General features: G+C 37.7%; 1 protein-coding gene across 1 annotated transcript in view; it reads right to left on the reverse strand.

Moving 5' to 3' along the window:
* Positions 1 to 409: 409 nt before the first annotated feature.
* PDZD8 (PDZ domain containing 8) overlaps positions 410 to 20974 on the reverse strand; it is an 82933-nt gene continuing 62368 nt past the window's right edge. Inside the window, exons 4-5 of the mRNA XM_065923405.1 lie at positions 8990 to 9152; positions 410 to 4871 (exon numbers count right to left, since the gene is read on the reverse strand). Of these exons, the coding sequence (XP_065779477.1) occupies positions 2671 to 4871; positions 8990 to 9152 (2364 nt within the window). The 3' untranslated portion in view covers positions 410 to 2670. The remainder of the gene's footprint in view (positions 4872 to 8989; positions 9153 to 20974) is intronic.

Raw genomic sequence — 20974 nt, forward strand, 5'->3', positions numbered from 1 at the left:
ATAAAAAAAGAGTAAAACCAAATTTAATGCTTTTAGACAATTTTCAGAATAGCAATTTTGTTTAGCAAAAGTGGACTTTTTTGTTAAGCTTGTTTTCACGGCCCAATTATACAGGCAATAATTCCACATAGATGCCGTAATCACTTTTTTTCAGATGTTGTTAAATGAAGATATTCTTGTTTTCTTGGTAATTTTTATTTATTATTATTTTTAAGCTATTGATAACATAGCATGGCAGAAAGATTACATCAGGAATGTGATATAATACAACTGTTTTCATTGAAGCTTTAGACCTTACTATTCCCTAGGTGGCTGGGAGGGTTTCCCCTCCCTTGCCCTAAAGTACAACTGTGATGCCTCTATTGCCTCTCACCAATAAATAGAAAAATATCACACTACACTGAAGGTATATTTTACAATTATCATTAGCAGCATTTCTGAGCTTTCCATAATTGTGGTTCTACAGAGTTAGATACTTTAAAAACATGAGCAGATTTTTATGAAAGCAAAGTTTTGCATTATTTCTACAGCTGTTTCAAATGCATCCATTTCAGCAGCATGCTTGGATGTCACTAAAACTTCCATGGTATGATCCAAAACCACCAGTCACTTACTCTGCCTTCCAGGTTGTCAGTGGCAAGTGATTTTTTTTATGGTAAAAGTCTGTGATCACACTGGGAAGATTACTTTAAGCTACTGTTTACAGAACAATATTTTAGCTTTCAGTGAATTTGGTGTATATAGACTTCTATAGCAGTGTTCTTTTAAAATGCAAGCATGCTTAAACAAAAAAGGGGGGCATAGAGAGATATATTTTTGTTATAAACTTGGCCAAGAAAGGTATTTGGTTTCCTTATATTTTACTTGATAATAAAACAGCAAGAATGAGAACTGGCTATTGATTCTAAAACTGGAATAGCTTTTCTACCCATAAAAATGTTTTACCATCCATGTAAGTCATCCCTTTTATTTGAACAGCTTTTTACTATTCAGAGAACTTCTACAGTTATGCTGTTATCCTCACAACAATTCTGTGAGGTAGTTAAGAGGAAGTTTTGGTTTATTCCTACTTTAGAGCTGGGGAGACTGCAGCATGGAGCCCTTTTGTGGCTTGCTTATGGTTACACAGTCTGCTAATGGCCAACAGAAGAGCTTCAACTTAAACTCTTGTATGGAATCCTAGCTTATGGACATGGGCCAGAATCCTTACTATTATACGATGCCATTTCCGGCCAGTTATATAAGTTGTGCTATCTAGTTTTAAATTCATGTCAGTTTTACTATATAGCAATTATCATAGTAGCTACCTACGAAAGGGAAAAACATGTACATATCTTTTACAGACATATAAAAGGCCAAAACTTTTGTGGTATACCAGCAAAGGTCATGCTCACACGTCTGCCCTCGTCATGTGTTACTGAGGATCCACACTGAACTATTACAGTAGACCTTCCTTTAAAGACATCTGGTCCCAATTCCTAGGTATCTACGCTATTTTTTTTTTTTAATGAATAAAAGACAGTCTGAACTATAGAAGCATTCAGAATGATCATTCCTTTAAGTCTGCAGATGTCAGGTGAAACAATAAATGTATTTTGCATGATCCCTCTTGTTCACAACATTCTCATGCATGAAAAAATTTCTAAAACAAAACAGCCAAACCAGATATCAACAAGGTCATTTTAAGAACAGTCCTCTGAAACTTCAAATATCCTTGCACATGCTTTATTTCCTATGGGAGAACTGAAGCTGAAAAATAATCATAAATGTTTAAAACTTCCATTTGAAAGGAAAAAATCAATATTTTGAAAGATTCTATTTCAAAATCCTATGGCTACTTTTTTTTTAAGCAATCTTGTTATCCTCTCAAAATTCTTAACCAACTGCATTCTATATTTATTCCCTATTGCATTTTGTTTTTCAATGCAAGCTCTTCAAATTAATCACTATATGCTTACTATACTTAAACTGCACAGAAGCTTTAGAAAAAAAGTTCACAGAAGCATAAAAAACAAGCAATATATGTAAATCTCTTTTTTTTTTTTACTAAATCAGCATAACTAACTAAAGTTGCAGCACCTGCTTTCATATTACATTTGGCAAAATCAAAACAGAAAGCATCACCCCCAAACCCCAAAATAACAAAAATCTCAAGCAAGTAGAAATGACAAACTTCATAACACAAAGTAAGATTCAAAACCTGTTCCCTCAATGATTGCTGTTGTCAAGTTGGGCATGCAGCAAATTTGTTGTTACAACCGTGATGGAAGTGAAAATATTTCAAGAATCTGGACAGTATGCTATTTAACATTAATTCAAAAACTAGGAAGAGGAAGGGGAAAAAACACAATGAGACATCACACATACATAAACACAAAAAGTTAGCTTACATAATTACATAATTAGAAAAAGTTAAAAATAAATTAGTAAAAATAAATTCCCAGTATAAACCCAAAAAAGCATAGCTATAAATGCAATCTGAAACAACCAATTTAGTGGGCTGGTCATGTTTTTACTGGAAAACCACCTCTTCCACTCTAGTTCTCACACAAGCAAATAACTGTAAAGAAGCAGGCCAAAGTGCATAATAGGAGGGTTTAAATGTGGTTGTATCTGTGGTATTTTAGATGCAACTTTTCCTCAAGCACTTGAAAGTTTAAATATGGACTGTTACACAGACTCAGATGGGCCAAATAAGTCATCTGATATGCTACTGAATGGCTGAGAGTCTATGAGCTGGGTTATCTCACTGTCGAGGTCTTCTTCTGCGTCATCTGTGTACTTGCTGATTTTCTTGGAGTGCTGGTCTAAAGACAGACTTTCTAAAGACTCAATATCTTCAATGCCTGCTCTGTAGTGGATCATGAGAAGTGTCAGAGCTTGTAGTCTTTCACCAGATTTAGCCAAAGCAGCAGAAAGAAGGGACTTTTTCCTTGCATCAGTTGTCTCTTTTTCTTCTCTAACAAGGGAATTATTATGTTCCAACTCCTGATCAATTTCATTCTGCAGTTTATCTAGCATGAACTCTAGTTTCTGAATCCTCTCCTCTGTAGGCAAGCCCCTGTACAGATCTCGACCGATCTCTTTAACGGCAATGAAAACGCTATCATCCAGACCACCCTCCTTTCTCACTAACTTTATTCCTGCACTGTTGCCTCGTTTAGAAGGGCTGTTCGAACCACAGACCTCTGTGTCACTGCCTTCATTGTCTGATGTGTTGGGTGTGTGTTTTGGTGAAGGTTCTACTAGATCAGTTCCTGGCTCAGACAGGCGAGTTTTGGAGACCTGACGCAGGTTTAACAAACGAGAGCTTGTATTGATAATATGTCTCGTCAAACCTGTTGTTCTGTTGACTGACTTCCCAGCTTCAGCATCAACACGAGGGGGCAGGCCTAAGAGGGTTTCCTGTCCTTCCAGTCTGAGATTTTTCAGGGCCCGATCTATCCGCTGATCCATCGCTCCACAAAGAGGAGTCTCGGCTAGACACTTTTCCTGACATTTTTTATGGCAGACATAAGCACAGAACATACACTGGGAAGCAGCTTTAGTCCAAACTTTTTTCTTACAGTAATCACACCAAGTCGGGTTCTGGAACTGAGTGTCCTGGAAACTGTGTTTATTTTCTGTTAAACCCATTTGTCCAACAAAATGCTCCTCTTTAGGCAGAGCAGAAACCTCTTCAACCAAATGGAGTTCTTTTTCTTTTTCTAAGTTAGTAACTACGTGGTCTGGCTCTCCATCTTTCAAATATTTGAAGTGAATAGTAATGTCACCGTAGCAGAATTTGTCATTGAACCCCTTCTGCATACTCAGATTTCGTAGTGCGGTTCTCGTGACCATGGCCTTAGGTGATGGGGGTTCCAGTCTGAACTTGGAAAGGTATTCCATGTTCGAAGTAGCTAAGCATCCTAACGCCACCTCTTCAAGTTTCAAGCTCACGTGCCCCAAGCAGATGAGACCCCCTAGTTTGAAAGGGTCCCTGCACCACAGTGCAATGTTTAAGTACCTGTGGCAGGCTTCTATGTCAAAGAAACAGCTGGCTCTGGTTCTTGTCCATTTTCCCAGCTTCTTGCGATAAGGAATTTCTGATGATTCCCACGTTTGATGGTCATCTGAACTGTCCTTAGGTGGGCAGGCACTTTCAGAAGTCAGATCTTTTGCCACTTCTTGCTTGGCTAAAAACTGCTTAGCTGCAGCTGCTTCTTCTACGTGATCCAGATTCTTCACTTGCTTTTCAGCAGGTTTATCTGCAGGAGGCGGTGGCAGCACCTTCTCTGGCTTTTCAACAGAAATGTCTGGTTCGGCCTGTGTCGGGGCATCAGCAGAAGGCAAAGGGACTTTGACTTGTGGTCGTGGCGGCACGGGTGGTTTGAAAGTGGACCCTTGGGTAGGTTTTGACACTTGGGCTGGTTCTATTACCTCAGAAGATTTCAGGGCTAAGGGCTTATTTCCTTCTTTGGATGGAAGTTTTGGTGGTGGTGGGTAACTTCCTACAACTAATTTACGGTTTAAAACAGGTGATATAGTTCCAAGGGGTTTAACAGAAAGTGTTGTTGGAGTACGTTTGGGGCTGTGACTTAGTGACTGTGCCTCCTCTCTGGCTTCAGTTTGGGCTCTGACATCACTTGCTAAGTCTTCAAATTCAGAATCCAGGTCTCTATTTTCAGCATCTACTGCCAACCCAGGTGCTTCCTCTTCAAAGTTCGGCTGGCATGAGCCTGACAGAAAGTTTTCTTCCAGCTGTCCAAAGTTATCTTGCAGCGCTGTACCCTGGTTACTCTGGCCAACAGGCCTCTCGTAATACACCAGCACCCGGTCACCAGCCTGCTTGATGAGCTTCAGCACCTGCAGTGTAGATGTGATTTTCACACCTGTTTTAAGATTTTAAAAGGGAAAACATAAAATTACTGCAGTAAAAATTACCTAAATTCACTAAGTATAATTGCCATTAATTCATGATCATTGAACTAATGGAAAAGCAAGAGTGAAAACTCTAAAATATGTTATGGGCTTATGGATACATCAGTGTACTGATTCCTAAACTCTGACTGCTCCAATGTCCTGGAAATGTTTACCTTTCCAAACCAAATGATGCCATGAAAATCTCAGGAGGGTGTCAAGCTGCTAACTCCTAACTGCTTTCCATTCCTTCCTAGGTTTAAATGACACTTTTTCTCAGTTTGAATTGAAGTGAACCTAGTGAAACCTACTGAAAAGGATTTTATTAACGGTTAAACCAGGCTTAAAAATGAGGGGGAAACTGTGATTCTACTGAAGGAAATTCTAAAGCACTTCAGGGATTATAAGCTAGGTGATGAATGATTCAAATTAAGAGACCAGTGCTTGAACTAAACTTAGCAAAATACTATGCTGTGAATAGTGGACGCTTACAGATTCTATTAGCCGTACACATGAAACGAATCTTTTTCAGGACGAGAAAGAATAAAGAAGGGATATGAGGGCTTCAATGTTAACCAAGTTGTTTATTACCTGTATCTGTAATTCAATAATACCTATCTTAAGTTTTCATTCTATTTTCTGATAGGTGCTATATTAATTCAAAATTCAAAAAGCACAGAAAGATGCACAGTGGAAAGTCTCCCTTCCCTGAGGCAATCAAAGCTAGCAGCTTCTGATGCATTCATCTAGGGACATTCCAGGTGTAACTTTAAAAGGTCTCCCTGCCTTCCCTCAAACAGTACTTACCTAAGCAATCCCCTTCTATAGGACTTAAGAGAAAGGTGAGGAGGAGTCTTGGCTTTCCAAAGATCCTACAGCCATCCTCAATAAATCAAAATAGTATCAGCCCCATCTAATAACCTGACTTCAGAGTTCCCCTATATTCTCCAACTTCAGCTGCCCAGACAAGAGCATGCTCTAGATCTGGTCATCACTTGGAACTTTTCCACATCAAAGATCTTCTACTTGGAATGAACTTCTGATCACAATCTCCTGTTTCCACCTGTCTGCTAACTGAATCTGTTTTGCGGTAGTGTCCATGTCCGGTCATTCCTCCTTTTGCTCCACTTGCCTCCCTCCCCAGGCTCAGTCTCACGACCTTACTGGTGTTCACATTAAACATTTTTATGCTTTTGCCCTAGCCCTCTCCTCTTCACCATAATGGTGTTCACATCAAGCTTCTTTCTGCTTCTGCTCCAGCCCTCTCCTCCTCTACCATCTGCTGCACCGCTGACCCCCAGCTGGGCAGCCCCTGCACGCCCTGTCCTGCTGCTGAGCTCCTACCTGGAGACAGCACCGAGTTATGCCAGCTGTTTCCAGCGTGCCTCTCAGTGCTGCTTTAGCATCCTTTGAATTGGTGTCTAAACAACTAAGTCTCCAAACACCAGCTTCAAACCTCTCTTACTCCCCTGAAGCCCACTGTTCCTGCTCTTTTATTCTATAGATGACATCACTCGAGTTACTGAAAAGACCAACAAACGGCTGCCTTTTCTCCCTGCCAATCATTTTCCAGACTGAGCTGTCTGAGAGGAGGAAGCCGCCTTTCACCTGTACTCTGGATTCTGTTCCCCATCTCCTTCAGGACGTTGCTCTGTCAGTTATTCTTGCTGAAATGTTAATTCCCGTCCTTCTTTTCCTTTAAAACCTTCCTTTTCTTTGGTTTTTACAACGCTGTAGTAATTTAGCTCTGATCACCTTTCCTTTACTTTCTTTTCCCCCCACCTCTATCGGTCCCTTGTATGCAAACATTCCCATGGTTCTGTCACTGGTTTCCTCGACCTTATTCTTCTTTCCCTAGATTACACCCATTCAGTAGTTTCAACCATCAACTTTTTCTTTGGGTGGCAACCCCTCTTCTTCAATCTAATTATACATTCCCAAAGGCTTCTGGACATCACCACCTGGATGTTTTGTTGATAAAGTTAAAACTTCTCTTTGACATTCTCATCTTGCTGTCCTCACTAGTACATGAATCAATTTGCTGCCCTCCCAGTTAACCTGATTTGAATTGTGGAGATGGTGGACTCTTGAGATTCATTCTGCTGTGAATCCAAGAGTTTTCCATTTTCCTTCCTGGTTCAGATCCTCCTGATCATTTGTTTCAACTACAGTAATAAACAGCTTTTTACTATGATCCCTCACTTAGAGCTTCCTTATTTTAATCACCAAACATATGCTGCTTCCCAACTTTCCTAAAACATTGGTTCAAAACCCTTTAGCAAATAAACTCAATCATATGGCAATCGAGAGCTAACATGACTTCATGATTCATCCAGCCTTAAGCTCTATTGCTTCCCTCTAACCACACACTGTTCCAGCAAAACTGTAGTCTGATATAAAAAATAAGTCCATCTGATGATCTGAGGTAGGTAAAACTTCATACCAATCTAAACTCATCCATTGGAACCGGCCAGCCAAACCTGGATTATTTTCCTTTTGGAATATTTCAAATATACACAAGAGCAGAGGAAATAGTAAAATGAACTCCATCATTGAGCTTAAATATAATATTTTGTCAGTCTTATTTCAACTATCACCAATCCTGTTACTAAAAATTTTTTAAATGATACATACTTGCATAAATGAAGTACAGTGATTTAAAAAAAAAAAAAAGAATGTGTATTATACCTGTCCCTTATCTCAATATTATAATTTTTAACAAATGTTCGACACGAAGAGATGACTTTTGCTTTTTCACCCTGTCTATACTTATATTGCTTGGATTTATTTTTGACAATAGATATTTATGACTTGTGTAACTGAAAACAAAAATTTCCTGTAAAAGGGTCTAAAAAGGAAAATTTTATGCTGTAGGTAAAACCAAAACAGGGTATGTATAAATATAAAAAATTATACTGAACTGTGAGTTTTAGCTGAGGGATAACTGTTATGTTTATGTTAAATAACTATGTAACAGATTAGGTCTATTTTATAGCTTTATTATCCTAGGTGTTTGTGGACCAGAGTCATCATCTGGGAGCTTGTTAGAAATGTAGAACCTGGAGCGCCACCCCAGGTCTACTAAATCAGAACCCACATTTTAACACCATGCCTGGGTGACTGGAATACACAAGAGACTTTGAAAAGCACTGTTTCAAAATTTTCAAATTCTAATTTTTCAATATTTTGAAACTTCAAATTTTTTCATTATTTTATTGTCATGATGGCTATGAATTAAAATAAAGACAGAGTTTCCTCAACATATAACCAAGGACAACTGCTCCTCAATTTAGGAACTAACCTACCTGGTTATTTATTGTCTTAGTTGTGACAGAATATTCCACATTGTCTTTAAAAGCTCAACTGCAACCAACCATGTGTTTAAGAAATCTCTTGACAAGTCTAGAATGGCTGGGCCAGGTACTACAAATATCTGAAAAGGCTTAGACTTTTCCCCACTGGTGTTTGCAGGTAGCCTTATTGATAATTTATACACATGCAAGCAAATAATTTGCCAATCAATAGATTTGCAGTTTTTATTAATGCAACTGACAGGAAGGCATGCAGGTGACACATTTTTCCACCAGTGACAGTGATTTGGGCTGCACTCTGAATGACAGTCTATCAACAAATGGCTGGCCAATAAGAACAATATGGGCCACCAATATGGGGGCCACAGGATAGATCAGGTGTGCCCAGTTAGACAAGGAATCTCTCTCCTGCTCTGTATCTAGTTCTAAGTGATGGGGGTAGTACTGCTAATTCTGCCAGTTTTAGGCTCAGAGTAGTAATAGTGGTGATCATAAAGAAAGATAACTGTTGACCTGCCCTTTCATATTCAGGAAAAAATACAGAAGTAAAAGGAGGAAAATGGTCTAACGAGGAAGTATTTTAAAGATTTATACATTAGAACTAAAATGATACCTGTTTCAAATTTTTTAAGGCTTCCTTCAGATTTTTACTTAATGCTTTTTTTTTTCCCATTATAAAAGTAATGTGCTTATAGAAACAAGGAAGAGGAAAAAAGCCCCACATCTACTCTCTGGTTTTCTTGGTAAATGTCAAGTATACTGCACAGTGGCATAATTACCTCCAATAGCAATCAGTCGATCTCCCCGCTGAAGGTTAGCAATTGCAGCTGGCGAATTTGGGGCCACAGTCTCAATTATGACGTGCCCAGCATAGCCGTCAGTTGACTGAACCAGACGAAGTGTAAGTCCGACACTTTGTAAATTCCCCTTTATTAATTCAACCTTTGATAAAGAGAAAAAAATGAAAACAGATTCAGTGGGTTCACGGTAGTAGAGTGAGAAAACACGAACACACAGAGCACTACAGCTCATGCTTTTACGCCACAGTGATTATTACAGACAGATAAAAGGTAGGAAATCTCTATTGTGACAATATAAACTAACCTATAGATAGCATACTAAAAAGCAGAGACATTCCTTTGCCAACAAAGGTCCATCTAGTCAAGGCTATGGCTTTTCCAGTGGTCATGTATGGATGTGAGAGTTGGACTGTGAAGAAAGCTGAGCGCCGAAAAATTGATGCTTTTGAACTGTGGTGTTGGAGAAGGCTCTTGAGAGTCCCTTGGACAGCAAGGAGATCCAACCAGTCCATCCTAAAGGAAATCAGTTTTGGGTGTGCGTTGGAGGGACTGATGCTGAGGCTGAAACTTCAATACTTTGGCCACCTCATGTGAAGAGCTGATTCACTGGAAAAGACCCTGATGCTGGGAGGGATTGGGGGCAGGAGGAGAAGGGGACGACAGAGGATGAGATGGCTGGATGGCATCACCGACTCGATGGACATGAGTTTGAGTAAAATCCGGAAGTTTGTGATGGACAGGGAGGCCTGGTGTGCTGCAATTCATGGGGTTGCAAAGAGTTGGACACGACTGAGCGACTGAATTGAACTGACTGATGCTTAGACTGCACATCTGGGCCATTGAAAACATGAAACACCTTATCTTACATATGTTAGGAAAGATGCATGCTTGCTGTAGAAAATTTGACAATAAAGCAAAATGAACAGAAAATCAATCCTAATCTAGAAATGCTGTTAATTTGTACTTTCTTATACACACACACACACACACACACACACACACATAAAGTTGAGATCCCATTATGAATATAATCCTGAATCTTGCTTTTTTGAAATGGGAATAATCTTCTATTAATATCTATTAAGATGTGCCTGGGAACTTCCATTTTTTATAGTATATTGTTAAACTTTTCTGGGGGGGAAAGAGTTTATGCTCATGTTTTATTAAGAGTTATCTTGTGAAATATCCCATTCTAACTCATCAAGATCATTCTGTTTTCTAAAGAAATACCATCCTATTTATTAGGAGTATGTGTCTCAGACTCATATCATCTATGAATTAAAAAACAACATATGCTATCTGTCCTCATTTGAATCACTTATTTAAAAAATGGATAGACCACAACCCTCTAGATGACAAGAATTTAATCTGTGTTTATGTACTATCATTCAGGCCATGTCTATTCTTCAAACTATCTCAAGAAGGACTCTGCCAAATAATCTGCTAATATGTACACAAATCACTGTCTATAGTGCTTTAAATTGACAAATCCCACTTAAATGTCAGAAATTCAATTCTCCTACTTAATGATGCTGGCCTAATGATGTTATTGAAAGCTGTTCTTTAATATGGGTGTTAATTGATATTGTAAAGTTATTTTTATATTAAGGAAAATCTTACCGATATTTTATGTTCAAGAAATGGGAAATGTAGTCAAGTTTTTGACTACCTAAAAGTTTACCAAAAAAAATCTATCAAAACAATCCTTCCATAAAACATTATTTCTGTTTAAACCTCCAAAAACATTGGTCCAATTCTTGCCTCATGATATAGTAAATAATCACCCTATAATGTTAAAAGCATTTTTCAGTTAATAAAAGCCTTAAAGAAAACTTTCTCTCAAATTCATGAGCCTATATGTATTCTTAATATACAGAGTACCAAAGCTTAAAAAGAATGCAAATTCTTCTACTTTCAAAAAGTTAACATGGCAAATGGGTAAAAAAACGCTAAACTGTATGAGTCTGAGAACTGTAAATTTTTAAAATTAACATTTAGAATGTGCTTTTTTGTGATCTACTCTTTGTTCCTAAAGTGGGATGGAGACGGGGCGGGGGGGGGGGGAATGAATGGTGGGGTTGAGAAGGGAACTGAGTCTAATACAGACTTCTGCACAATTCAGTTTCTTAATTTATTTTCCCCCTACCAATCATATTATTTCCTTTGCTTTTCTTATTTCAAATGATCCTTGAAGTAAACATTCCTGATGGAAAAAAGGTTTTTAGTAGGAATAATTAATAAGGGCAAATACTAAATTACTTCCTTCTCCCCCCAACTTTTATACTGATTATTAGTAAATGCTCTTAATTTCATACACAGGGTACAGAGCTTAAGACACTATTTATTTCATCTCCTTTCTTATTAAAAGCTTATTTCCTTTTAAGCTAATACTGCTGACCCATCTACTTTCAGAATTAGTTTCAGCCTCTCTGAAATACAAATTTAAAACTTACAATTAAGCGGTGACAATGATTCAAAAGTTTTAAAGTATAAAAACCCCTCAATTAAAAACCTGAGAAAAATTTTTAAAAAAATTTAAAAATGAATATCACACAAAATTTTTATTTTAATGAAAATTTAGGATAATGTTTACAAGACCATTCAAATATACCATACTTTTAAAACAAAACTGACATGTCCAAAAAAGAAAAACAAACAAAACAAAACTGACAAGTCCATTGGGGTGAAACTATTTTTAAATTAAGAATAGCAAAATAAGTATATAATTCTTCCCTATATACATGTATCTACATTTTAAACTTTTATGATTATTGGATATACCATATACTATAAAACATATGACAAAACAGAAACTTTTAAATGATGAGGTGAAAATAGAGATCCTAAATATTTTCCTTACATCTGGTAACAAAATTTTGGGGAATTTCACTAGTAGATGAGGATAATAATCATAATCAAGTGGAGTTGATTCAGGAATTCAAGGTTGATTCAAGCAGCCAGGAGTCAATAGCATAAGTCACTTCCTACTTTCTATAACTCTATCATCAGTTGATAACTATTATATTCATTTTTTAACTATTTTAAGCCATCAAGGTTGACTGAAAGTCAGCTGTGCTTAAAACACTATAACTATATAAATATTATTAACTGAGAATCTGGACATCTTTACATTTTCTGTCTTGTACAGTCTTTTGCTTTTCTTGGAGGCTTTTCTTAAAACAACATAGCTTTCACTTTAAACGCAGGATTTATGTAAGTACTGTTTCTGCAATTAGCTCTTAAATGCACCTATCCACTTGTTTACATATTAAATTATTTAAACTATTTAGCATTCGGTCAAATGGGAGTTTTTCTTTACCCCTCCCTCATTCCTGCCAAAAAGAAGCCAGTTAATAATGAAGCAGAAAGAATGATTAGATTTGAAAAATCACCCTTTTATAATCTCCCAAAAGGGCAGAGACGCATTTAGATTAAAAAAGAGAGAGACAAAGACTAAAGAGATGTAACAACACGATGCAACGTGTCAATCTTGGAAAGACATAAGCTTAGGGGAAAAAAACTCACAAAAACATTTATGGGACATTGGGAGCATTTTAATATAGACAACAAATTAAAGAATCATTAATTTTTTATGTGTGATGATGGTTATTGTAGCATCTATCTACCAATAGAACATGTAGTAAAATGTTCTATTTTTAGAAGATTCATACTGAAATACTTAGAGGTGAAATACAATGTCTTCAACAATCCTTGCCTATGACTTAGGCAAATATTAAGTTCTGTGAATGTCATTGACAAAATTACATGTTTTTCATATGTGGAGCTGAGAAAAGTTTCAGTATTTATTATTATTCTTATTAGTGAGACTTGGCACTACCAGTCAAAATGGGATACAAAAAGAAATTTAAAAACCTATCTTTTGTAAATGAACTTAATATACTGCTCAGCAAACAAGGCAAACATATCATGAAACAAATATCAATTCAGGATATTAGAATATTTAAACTATTTTATACTGTACAAAGTTTAATTTACTTTTATAAGATCAAGAAGCTAAAAATAATTTTATGATCACATGACTTTAAAAACTGTCTCATTAGAAAAGACAAAGATGGTGACTGATGTCAACACTCAGTAACAGAAGCGTAGCGGGTTCAAACCCGCTAGAAGAATGGGCTCAAGCATGGTCTTTATTAATACTTCTGAAATCTAGAAACCAGTGCAGTGATGATAAATATCTACCTTTCCACAAAATAATGCTTTTGTATTTCTATCTAAAATATGTTTCTATCCCACTAGAAAGTTTCCTCTATAGAAGACTAAAGACATATCAAATGAAAGGGGAAGGAGTCAAGAAAAGCAATAGCAGGGAGAGAAAAAAATTATATTTCTTATGGACAAATAAGAACATATATTTTGAATGAGGAGAGTGAAAAAGTTGGCTTAAAACTCAACATTCAAAAAACGAAGACCACGGCATCTGGTCCCATCACTTTATGGCAAATAGATGGGGAAACAATGGAAACAGTGACAGACTTGATTTTTTTGGATGCCAAAATCACTGCATCACGGCAGATGGTGACTGCAGTCATGAAATTAAAAGACGCTTGCTCCTTGGAAGAAAAGCTATGATAACTTACGCAGCATATTAAAAAGCAGAGACATTACTTTGCCAACAAAGGTCCATCTAGTCAAAGCTATGTTTTTCCAGTAGTCATGTATAGATGTGAGAGCTGGACTTTTAGAAAGCTGAGCAACGAAGAAATGATACTTTTGAACTGTGCTGCTGGAGAAGACTCCTGAGAGTCCCTTGGACTGCAAGGAGAACAGATCAGTCCATCCTAAAGGAGATCAGTCCTGAATATTCATTGGAAGGACTTAGGCTGAAGCTGAAACTCCAATACTTTGGCCACCTGATGTGAAGAACTGACTCATTGGAAAAGACCCTGATGCTGGGAAAGACTGAAGGGGGGAAAGAGAAGGGGATGACAGAGGGTGAGATGGTTGGATGGCATCACCGACTCAATGGACATGAGTTTGAGCAATCTCTGAGAGTAGGTAATGGACAGGGAAGTCTGGCGTGCTGCAGTCCATGGGGTCGCAAAGAGTCGGATATGACTGAGCGACTGAATTGACTGACTGGCTTACAGTATGTAATTAATAGATATAAATTACTGTATACAAAAGATAAACACCAAAGCAACAAAGATTTACTGTATAGCACGGGGAGCTATGTATTCAATATTGTGTAATAATCTATAAGGAAAAATAATCTGAAAAAATACATATATAAAATTGAATCAAATATATAAAATTTGAATACATATATAAAATTGTATACCTGAAACTAACACACATTGTAATTCAACTATAATTCAGTTTAAAAAAAGAAATGTCATGTAGAACAACCTAGTGGTTACCAGTGGGGGAAGGGAAATGAAAAGGGGCAAGACAGGAGTAGGGGTTAAAAGGTCTTCCCTGGTGGCTCAGATGGTGAAGAATCTGCTTGCAGTGCAGGAGACCTGAGTTCGATCCCTGGGTCAGGAAGAGCCCCTGCAGAAGGAAGTGGCAACCTACTCTAGTATTCTTGTGTGAAGAATTTCATAGACAGAGGAGCCTGGCAGGCTATGGTCTATGGGGTTGCAAAGAGTCAGACCATGACTGAGTGATTACCAATACCACCAGGGGTTAAAAAACAGCAAACTACTAGGTACAAAATAAGTAAGCTACAAAGATGTATTATACATACAGCACAAGGAAGATGAATCTGCCTGCAATGCAGGAGAAAGAAAGAAAGTGAAATCTCTCAGTCATGTCTGACTCTTTGCAACCCCACAGACTGGCCTACCAAGCTTCTCTGTCTACGGGATTTACCAGGTAAGAGTACTGGAGTGGGTTGCCATTTCCTTCTCCAGGGGATCTTCCCAACCCATGGATTAAAGCCGGGTCTCCCTCATTGCAGGCAGACGCTTTACCATCTGAGTCACTAGGGAAGTCCCAGCAGGAGACCTGGGTTCAATCCCTGGGTGGGGGAGATCACCTGGAGCAGGAAATAGCAATCCGCTCCAGTATTCTTGCCTGGGAAATCCCATGGACAGAGGATTTCTGGTGGGCCACAGTCCATGGGGTCGCAAAGAGTTGGACATGGCTGAATGACTGACACACTCAAGGAAGATTGTCAGTATGTTAGAAGAACTATAAAGGGTAACGACCTGGAAAACGGTGACTCATTATGTTGTACCCCTGAGGGTTATAGAATACCTTACATCAGCTATGCCTCAATTAAATCACAAGGTGATGATTAATCTTCTGACTTTCTTCCCTTTAAAACAGCCCCTAAATCAAAGACCAAATTGGAGTGGATTTGAGACTTGTCTCTTGCTCCCTTGCTTGGCACCCTACAAATAAACCCTCACTTAGATTCACACACCTGCTGTCAGTGTTGGGCTTTTACATCTCAGGCACATGAGCCTTGCCCCATAGCAAGAGGACCCCCAGGCTGGCAGCTCCAGGTCCTAGAGTGTCAGCGACAGAGAGGCTCTTGGAAGGGTGCAGGTCTAGGCATCTCCAAACTTGTAAGCTGCATCCTCAGGGTCTCCATGAGGCTTGAGCTGCTGTCCCTACCCGCCAGGGGCAGCAGAGTAGGCTTCAGAGAGCCTGGGAGGAGCAGGTAACTGCGGGAAGCCATCCTTGCTGGGCAGGGTTACACCCCTGCCCCCTGCCCTTGCAGTACCCTCATGTGCCAAGGGAAGTGGGCTTTAAATCTGTAACTTGTATCTTAGTAGTTGATTATACTCTGAACTGTTATGAAGAAATTCTTTAACTGTGCTGTCAACATAATCAATATAGCAATCTCTAATAGGAATAGGAAAAAAATGCAGGATGGAAAAGTGTTTTCTCTGTGGCTTAGCATGAATCAATTGGCCTGAATTTTGCTGAAACCAAAAGATAAATTTCTGTTGGAATAGAAATATGATTTCTAGTATTCTTTTGCATGATATAACCCTCCCCCAAAGTTTATCAATTGTCAAGAACTGCTGACACATACTAACTAAACAGCAATTACCTGAGCTAAATCACTAGTCAATACATACAAGATTGCAGACAGCCTGCATTTAACTCCACCAATAATGCTGAACTCAGGTTAAAAAATCCTAACTGCATGTGTACCTAACTGGTGGACAGCAATTTAGTAAAAACACCAAGATAGCCTTTAAGAGCTCTCACACTCTGACATAATTTCAGCCTTTCCTGGACCCAGCTGTGATGCCTTATTTTCACCTAAGAGGTTGGGAAACAACATATTGATTTTTAAATCCCTTCCTAACAGGGACATAATTTTATATAATGGATAAGAAAAGGATATATTTTAATAACACATCAATATAATTCTTTTACAAACTTCTCTTACTGGAGCTGGTAACATTGAGCAAAAAATAAAAAATGCAAGAATAAAAGGGTCTATGTGAAAGACGCTTGAATTACTGTGACCAGGTATACTTCTGAGTATTCTTTCATCAAAAAAGCTTCTGAAAAAGACATCATGAGGACTATTTCATAGCTTTTTTAATAGAGTAGGGGAACAGGAGAAGGAGAAATGACACAACAGCCTGTACACAAACGTACACAGCACCTGTATAAATTGAACTTTTAAACAGATTACCTTTACTTGGCTTGCTTTGGGACGTGGCATTTAAATTCTGAATATTTGGGGCCCAGTCAACTATGATTAAAGATTTATCCCCAAACTCTGATTTATATTTGAGAGGTCAAGATTTCTAAAACTAGAACAGCTTTTACATTAAATATAGTTTCTGAGCTGTCTGTAAAGGAAACTTCGAGGTACAACATGCTTGGCACACAGTGTCTTAGATGTGTAACTTTCCGGTCATTTGCTTGAATACCAGACATCGGATCAATCTGTTTATGGCTACAGGGCATAGACTACAGCCAGGCTTGGGACCAATGGTTTACTGCCCATCTTAATTAGAAGCACCAATGAGGCTGTTGAAGAGCTAGAGCCAGATTTCACAGTTTTTGTGTGTGTGAGCAGTTTTTTTCCTAATTGGAACATAACTGCTTTACAATGCTGAGTTAGTTTCCGCTGTACGACAGCGTGAATTAGCCGTATGTATACACACATCCCCTCCCTCGTGAGCCTCCTTCCCACACCGCCATTCCACCCCTTTAGGTCATCACAGAGCACCGAGCTGAGGGGCTGAGCTTCCTGCGCTATACAGCAGCCTCCTGCTAGCTAGCGACTTTACGCACGGTAGTGTATATATGTCAAAGTTACTCTCAACTCCTCCCACCCTCACCTTCGCCCACTGTGTATTTTACCATCTATCATCTTTAAAAACCAAAACCATAACTGATGATTCCACTAACTCCATTAGTTAGTCATGGGGCTCTCAACTACTGGGTAACTATGCTGCTTCCAAAGATTCAACTAAATTCTCAACTGTCTTCCATTAAAGTTTATCACCTGACCAGAAAAAAGGAGATACCATGCTTATTAGCTGTCTTCTTTGAAACTCTTTATCAGCAAAGAGAATTCACAATTTACCGTCTTTTTCACAAAAAGTGTAACTCTTAAAATACACATATGGCAAATATCTTGTTTTTATCATCTTGGCAAACAACTATCAACTCGCATAAATTTTTTCAAAGGCCTGGCATTAAAGTTAACCACTTCATAAAGGTTTAAATCATAACAGATCTTAAACTCATAAGCCAGATTAAAAAAAAAAAAAAAGAATCTGTCAGATAAAGTGCCACCACAGAAGTAAATTTTCATGTCCTGTCCCAAATGATGACAAAAATTATTTTTAAAAGAGATGGGTGTTTCTTAAAAAGGCATGTATTAGTAGTACAGGGGATAAACCCTAAATTCTCTCACAAAGACTTTACAAGTACACATCTTTTTTTTGTTAGCAGAATGCCTAAATTTTCAATCATGACATCTTAATGAATAGTTAAAAAAAAAAAAAAAAGAAACAACAAAAATACTGAAATAAACTCCCTCAGTACTAGGACCAATTCAAAATTCATCCTTGAAGAAAAACTGCAATGTCTGAGATGGCCTGTATTCAGTATTGGATTTGTATTTTAGCTCTAACATTTACTAGTTCTGTGGTCTCAGGCAAGTGAGTTAACCTCTATGGGTCTTCTTTGTGGGAAGGGGACACTAATATCTACCACACTGGGGTGCTGCCAAGATTAAATGAACTCCAGGAATAAATGTCTAGTCCAGGAATAAATATCTAGTACAATCCAGGCACTTTAATTATCTCTGTTCAGGTGGATTAGGAAGACCTCTCTCTGGGATAAAAATACAAGTGAGACTCCTCAAGTGTTAAAACGGAATGCCAGCTTGGCCACCTGATAACCTTGTCTCTAAAGCAACTGGATGGTAAATTAGGGCTGCATCCTTTCATTGCCTCATCTGAGAGACAACAAAGATGTACAAATATGCTGAGAAAAAAAAGTCCATTATAAAAATACAATTGAAAAAAAAAAAAAAAAATACAATTGACCTAAGAGATTCAAAGAATAATAATGATCCTTTGCCCAGGTTCAAAGGCTCTTAGGAAAGTAAGCTTATCCAAATGATTACCTTGCCATACACTAGGTTTCTTCTCTCTTTCTTTTTAAATGTGATTGAAGTCTGCATTAATAGTTTGATCTGACACTAACTTAAATTTTACACAACCATTCCAGTGAAATAAAAAGCTCTGAAAAGTACGTCAAGTCTGAGTTGTTATGGAAACAATACAGTGGAACACTTTTGCCCTTTTAAATTCCTTTGTCAAATAGAAACAGCTCTGATTCTGAATCACCAAGTCAACTCGCAGCTTCATATATTGTCAACCGTACTTCTGCAGGGTGATTTACATCTCACTAAGAAAGTATGAGAGCTTTAGGGCTGGACCATTTTTTTATTATTTTTTATTTTGAAATAATTTCAAACATACAGAAACACTGCACTAAGGGTTTCCATTTATCCTAAATCCTGATTTACCAATTATTAACATTTTCCTACTTTTTTCTTCTCTCATATTTTTTCATGAACCATTTGAAAATGAGTTGCGGACATGATGTCCCCTCACCATTAAATATTTGACTGTGTATTTCCTAACAAGGACATTTTGTTATACAACCACAGCACAGTTATCAAGGTCAGAAGATTAACATTGATATAATACTATTATCTAATTTATAGCCTTGATTCTAGCTGGGATGCAATTTTGAAATACCTACTAAAAGCTTTTTTTTGTATAATCTTTGATCAAAGAATCATTTAATCAGGGGTCAGCAAACTACAGTTATTTCTAAAAAAGTTTTATTGGAAAACAGCCACACTAATTTGTTTATGTATTGTCTCTGGCTGCTTTAGAATTAAACAGGTGAGTTGAATAGTTCTGAGACTTATGACCTTGCCCACAAAGTTTAAAATATTTCCTATCTGGCCCTTTATAGAAAAAGTGTGCCAAACCATGACTTAATGAATGTGTGTGAATAAACACACACACACACACACACACACACACACACACACACACACACACACACACACACACACAGCCATTATATATTTCTCTACAACATCAAAAAACTGGAAAAAATTCAAATGTTTACCAATAAATGATTGGTTTAATAGATTATGGTACATGGTGGACTATCATGCAGACATAAAAACAATAACATGTATTGAGATAAAAATATGCCCCTGGTATATTGTAAGTTGGAAAAAAAGTAGGTCATAAAATATACAATCTCATTTTATTCTTATTTACAGAACCATATACATACCTGTGTGTATATGCTTGTACCTATAAAATTCTTCTTAAAAGTTATTAGTGGTTTCTCTGGAAAGTAGGAATATGGCTGGCTTTTACAGCCTTATTTATAGTCTTCTCTCTTTTTTTTGATATGGGCAAAAAAAGAAAGCTCATACCAATTTCCAAACATATATCATTTTTATCTTACATAAATTACTGATTTTACTGTTAAAATATGCAAATATCCTCCAATTTCACAAATGAGTATAACAAAAACTAAAACTCTTCTTCATGATACGTACTTACTTATGTTCAATGGTTTCCTACTTAGACTTGTGACAACATTCACATCAGTCATGTCCAACTCTTCATGACCCCATGGACTGTGGCCTGCCAGGCTCCTTTGTCCAAGGGACACTCTAGGCAAGAATACCGCAGTGGGTTGCCACACCTTCCTCCAGGAGATCTTTCCAGCCCAGGGATCGAATCTGTGTCTCACTGTAGTTCCTGCATTGGCAGGTGGGTTCTTTACCACTAGCACCACAGGGAAGCCCAACGGTGCTGATCAGTTTACAAAAGATAATCATCAGCTGTGATGAGCAATAGCTAGTTGATCTTTATCTTTCTTCTAATAGTCTTTAATAACCTTGTAGATGTTTTTAAAAGTAACCATCTGAAACTCTTAAAACAATACTATCCCTTCAGGAAGCTATTTCCTTGTCCTCCTCACCTTATCATAGGAAGGATTTAAAAGCGAGATGGGGATTTTAAGAATGTACAAAATATCAGATGCCACTAAAAACACTGGTGCAAAAAAGGTGGCATTTGGGTCAAGTTCAATAATAATAGTTACTGTTACAGTTACCATGACACTGGGCTAAGTGCCCAACCATTACTAGTATTTCTTTTTTAGAATTATGAAATAATTTGTTCACTGGCATAGAACTAGAGTGGAAGAACCAGACTTGAAGCCACCATTCATGGAGATGGCATAGTAACGCAAAACCCCAGCTCTGGAGTCACACTGCCTGGGTGTGCAGACTGTCTTACCACCTGCTTAGCTGGATTATCTGAGTCTGTTACTTTCTCTCTGTGTCTCAGTTTCCTCACACATAAAACGGAGATGATAATAGTGCCTATCGTCAAGGAGTAGTTGTAAGAATTTCATGCATGTGTCTTAAAATTCCAAGAGGCACAGAGAAATCACTGGTATCTTGTTATT

This window comes from Muntiacus reevesi, chromosome 2, assembly GCF_963930625.1.
Source record: "Muntiacus reevesi chromosome 2, mMunRee1.1, whole genome shotgun sequence".
Classification (NCBI taxonomy): domain Eukaryota; kingdom Metazoa; phylum Chordata; class Mammalia; order Artiodactyla; family Cervidae; genus Muntiacus; species Muntiacus reevesi.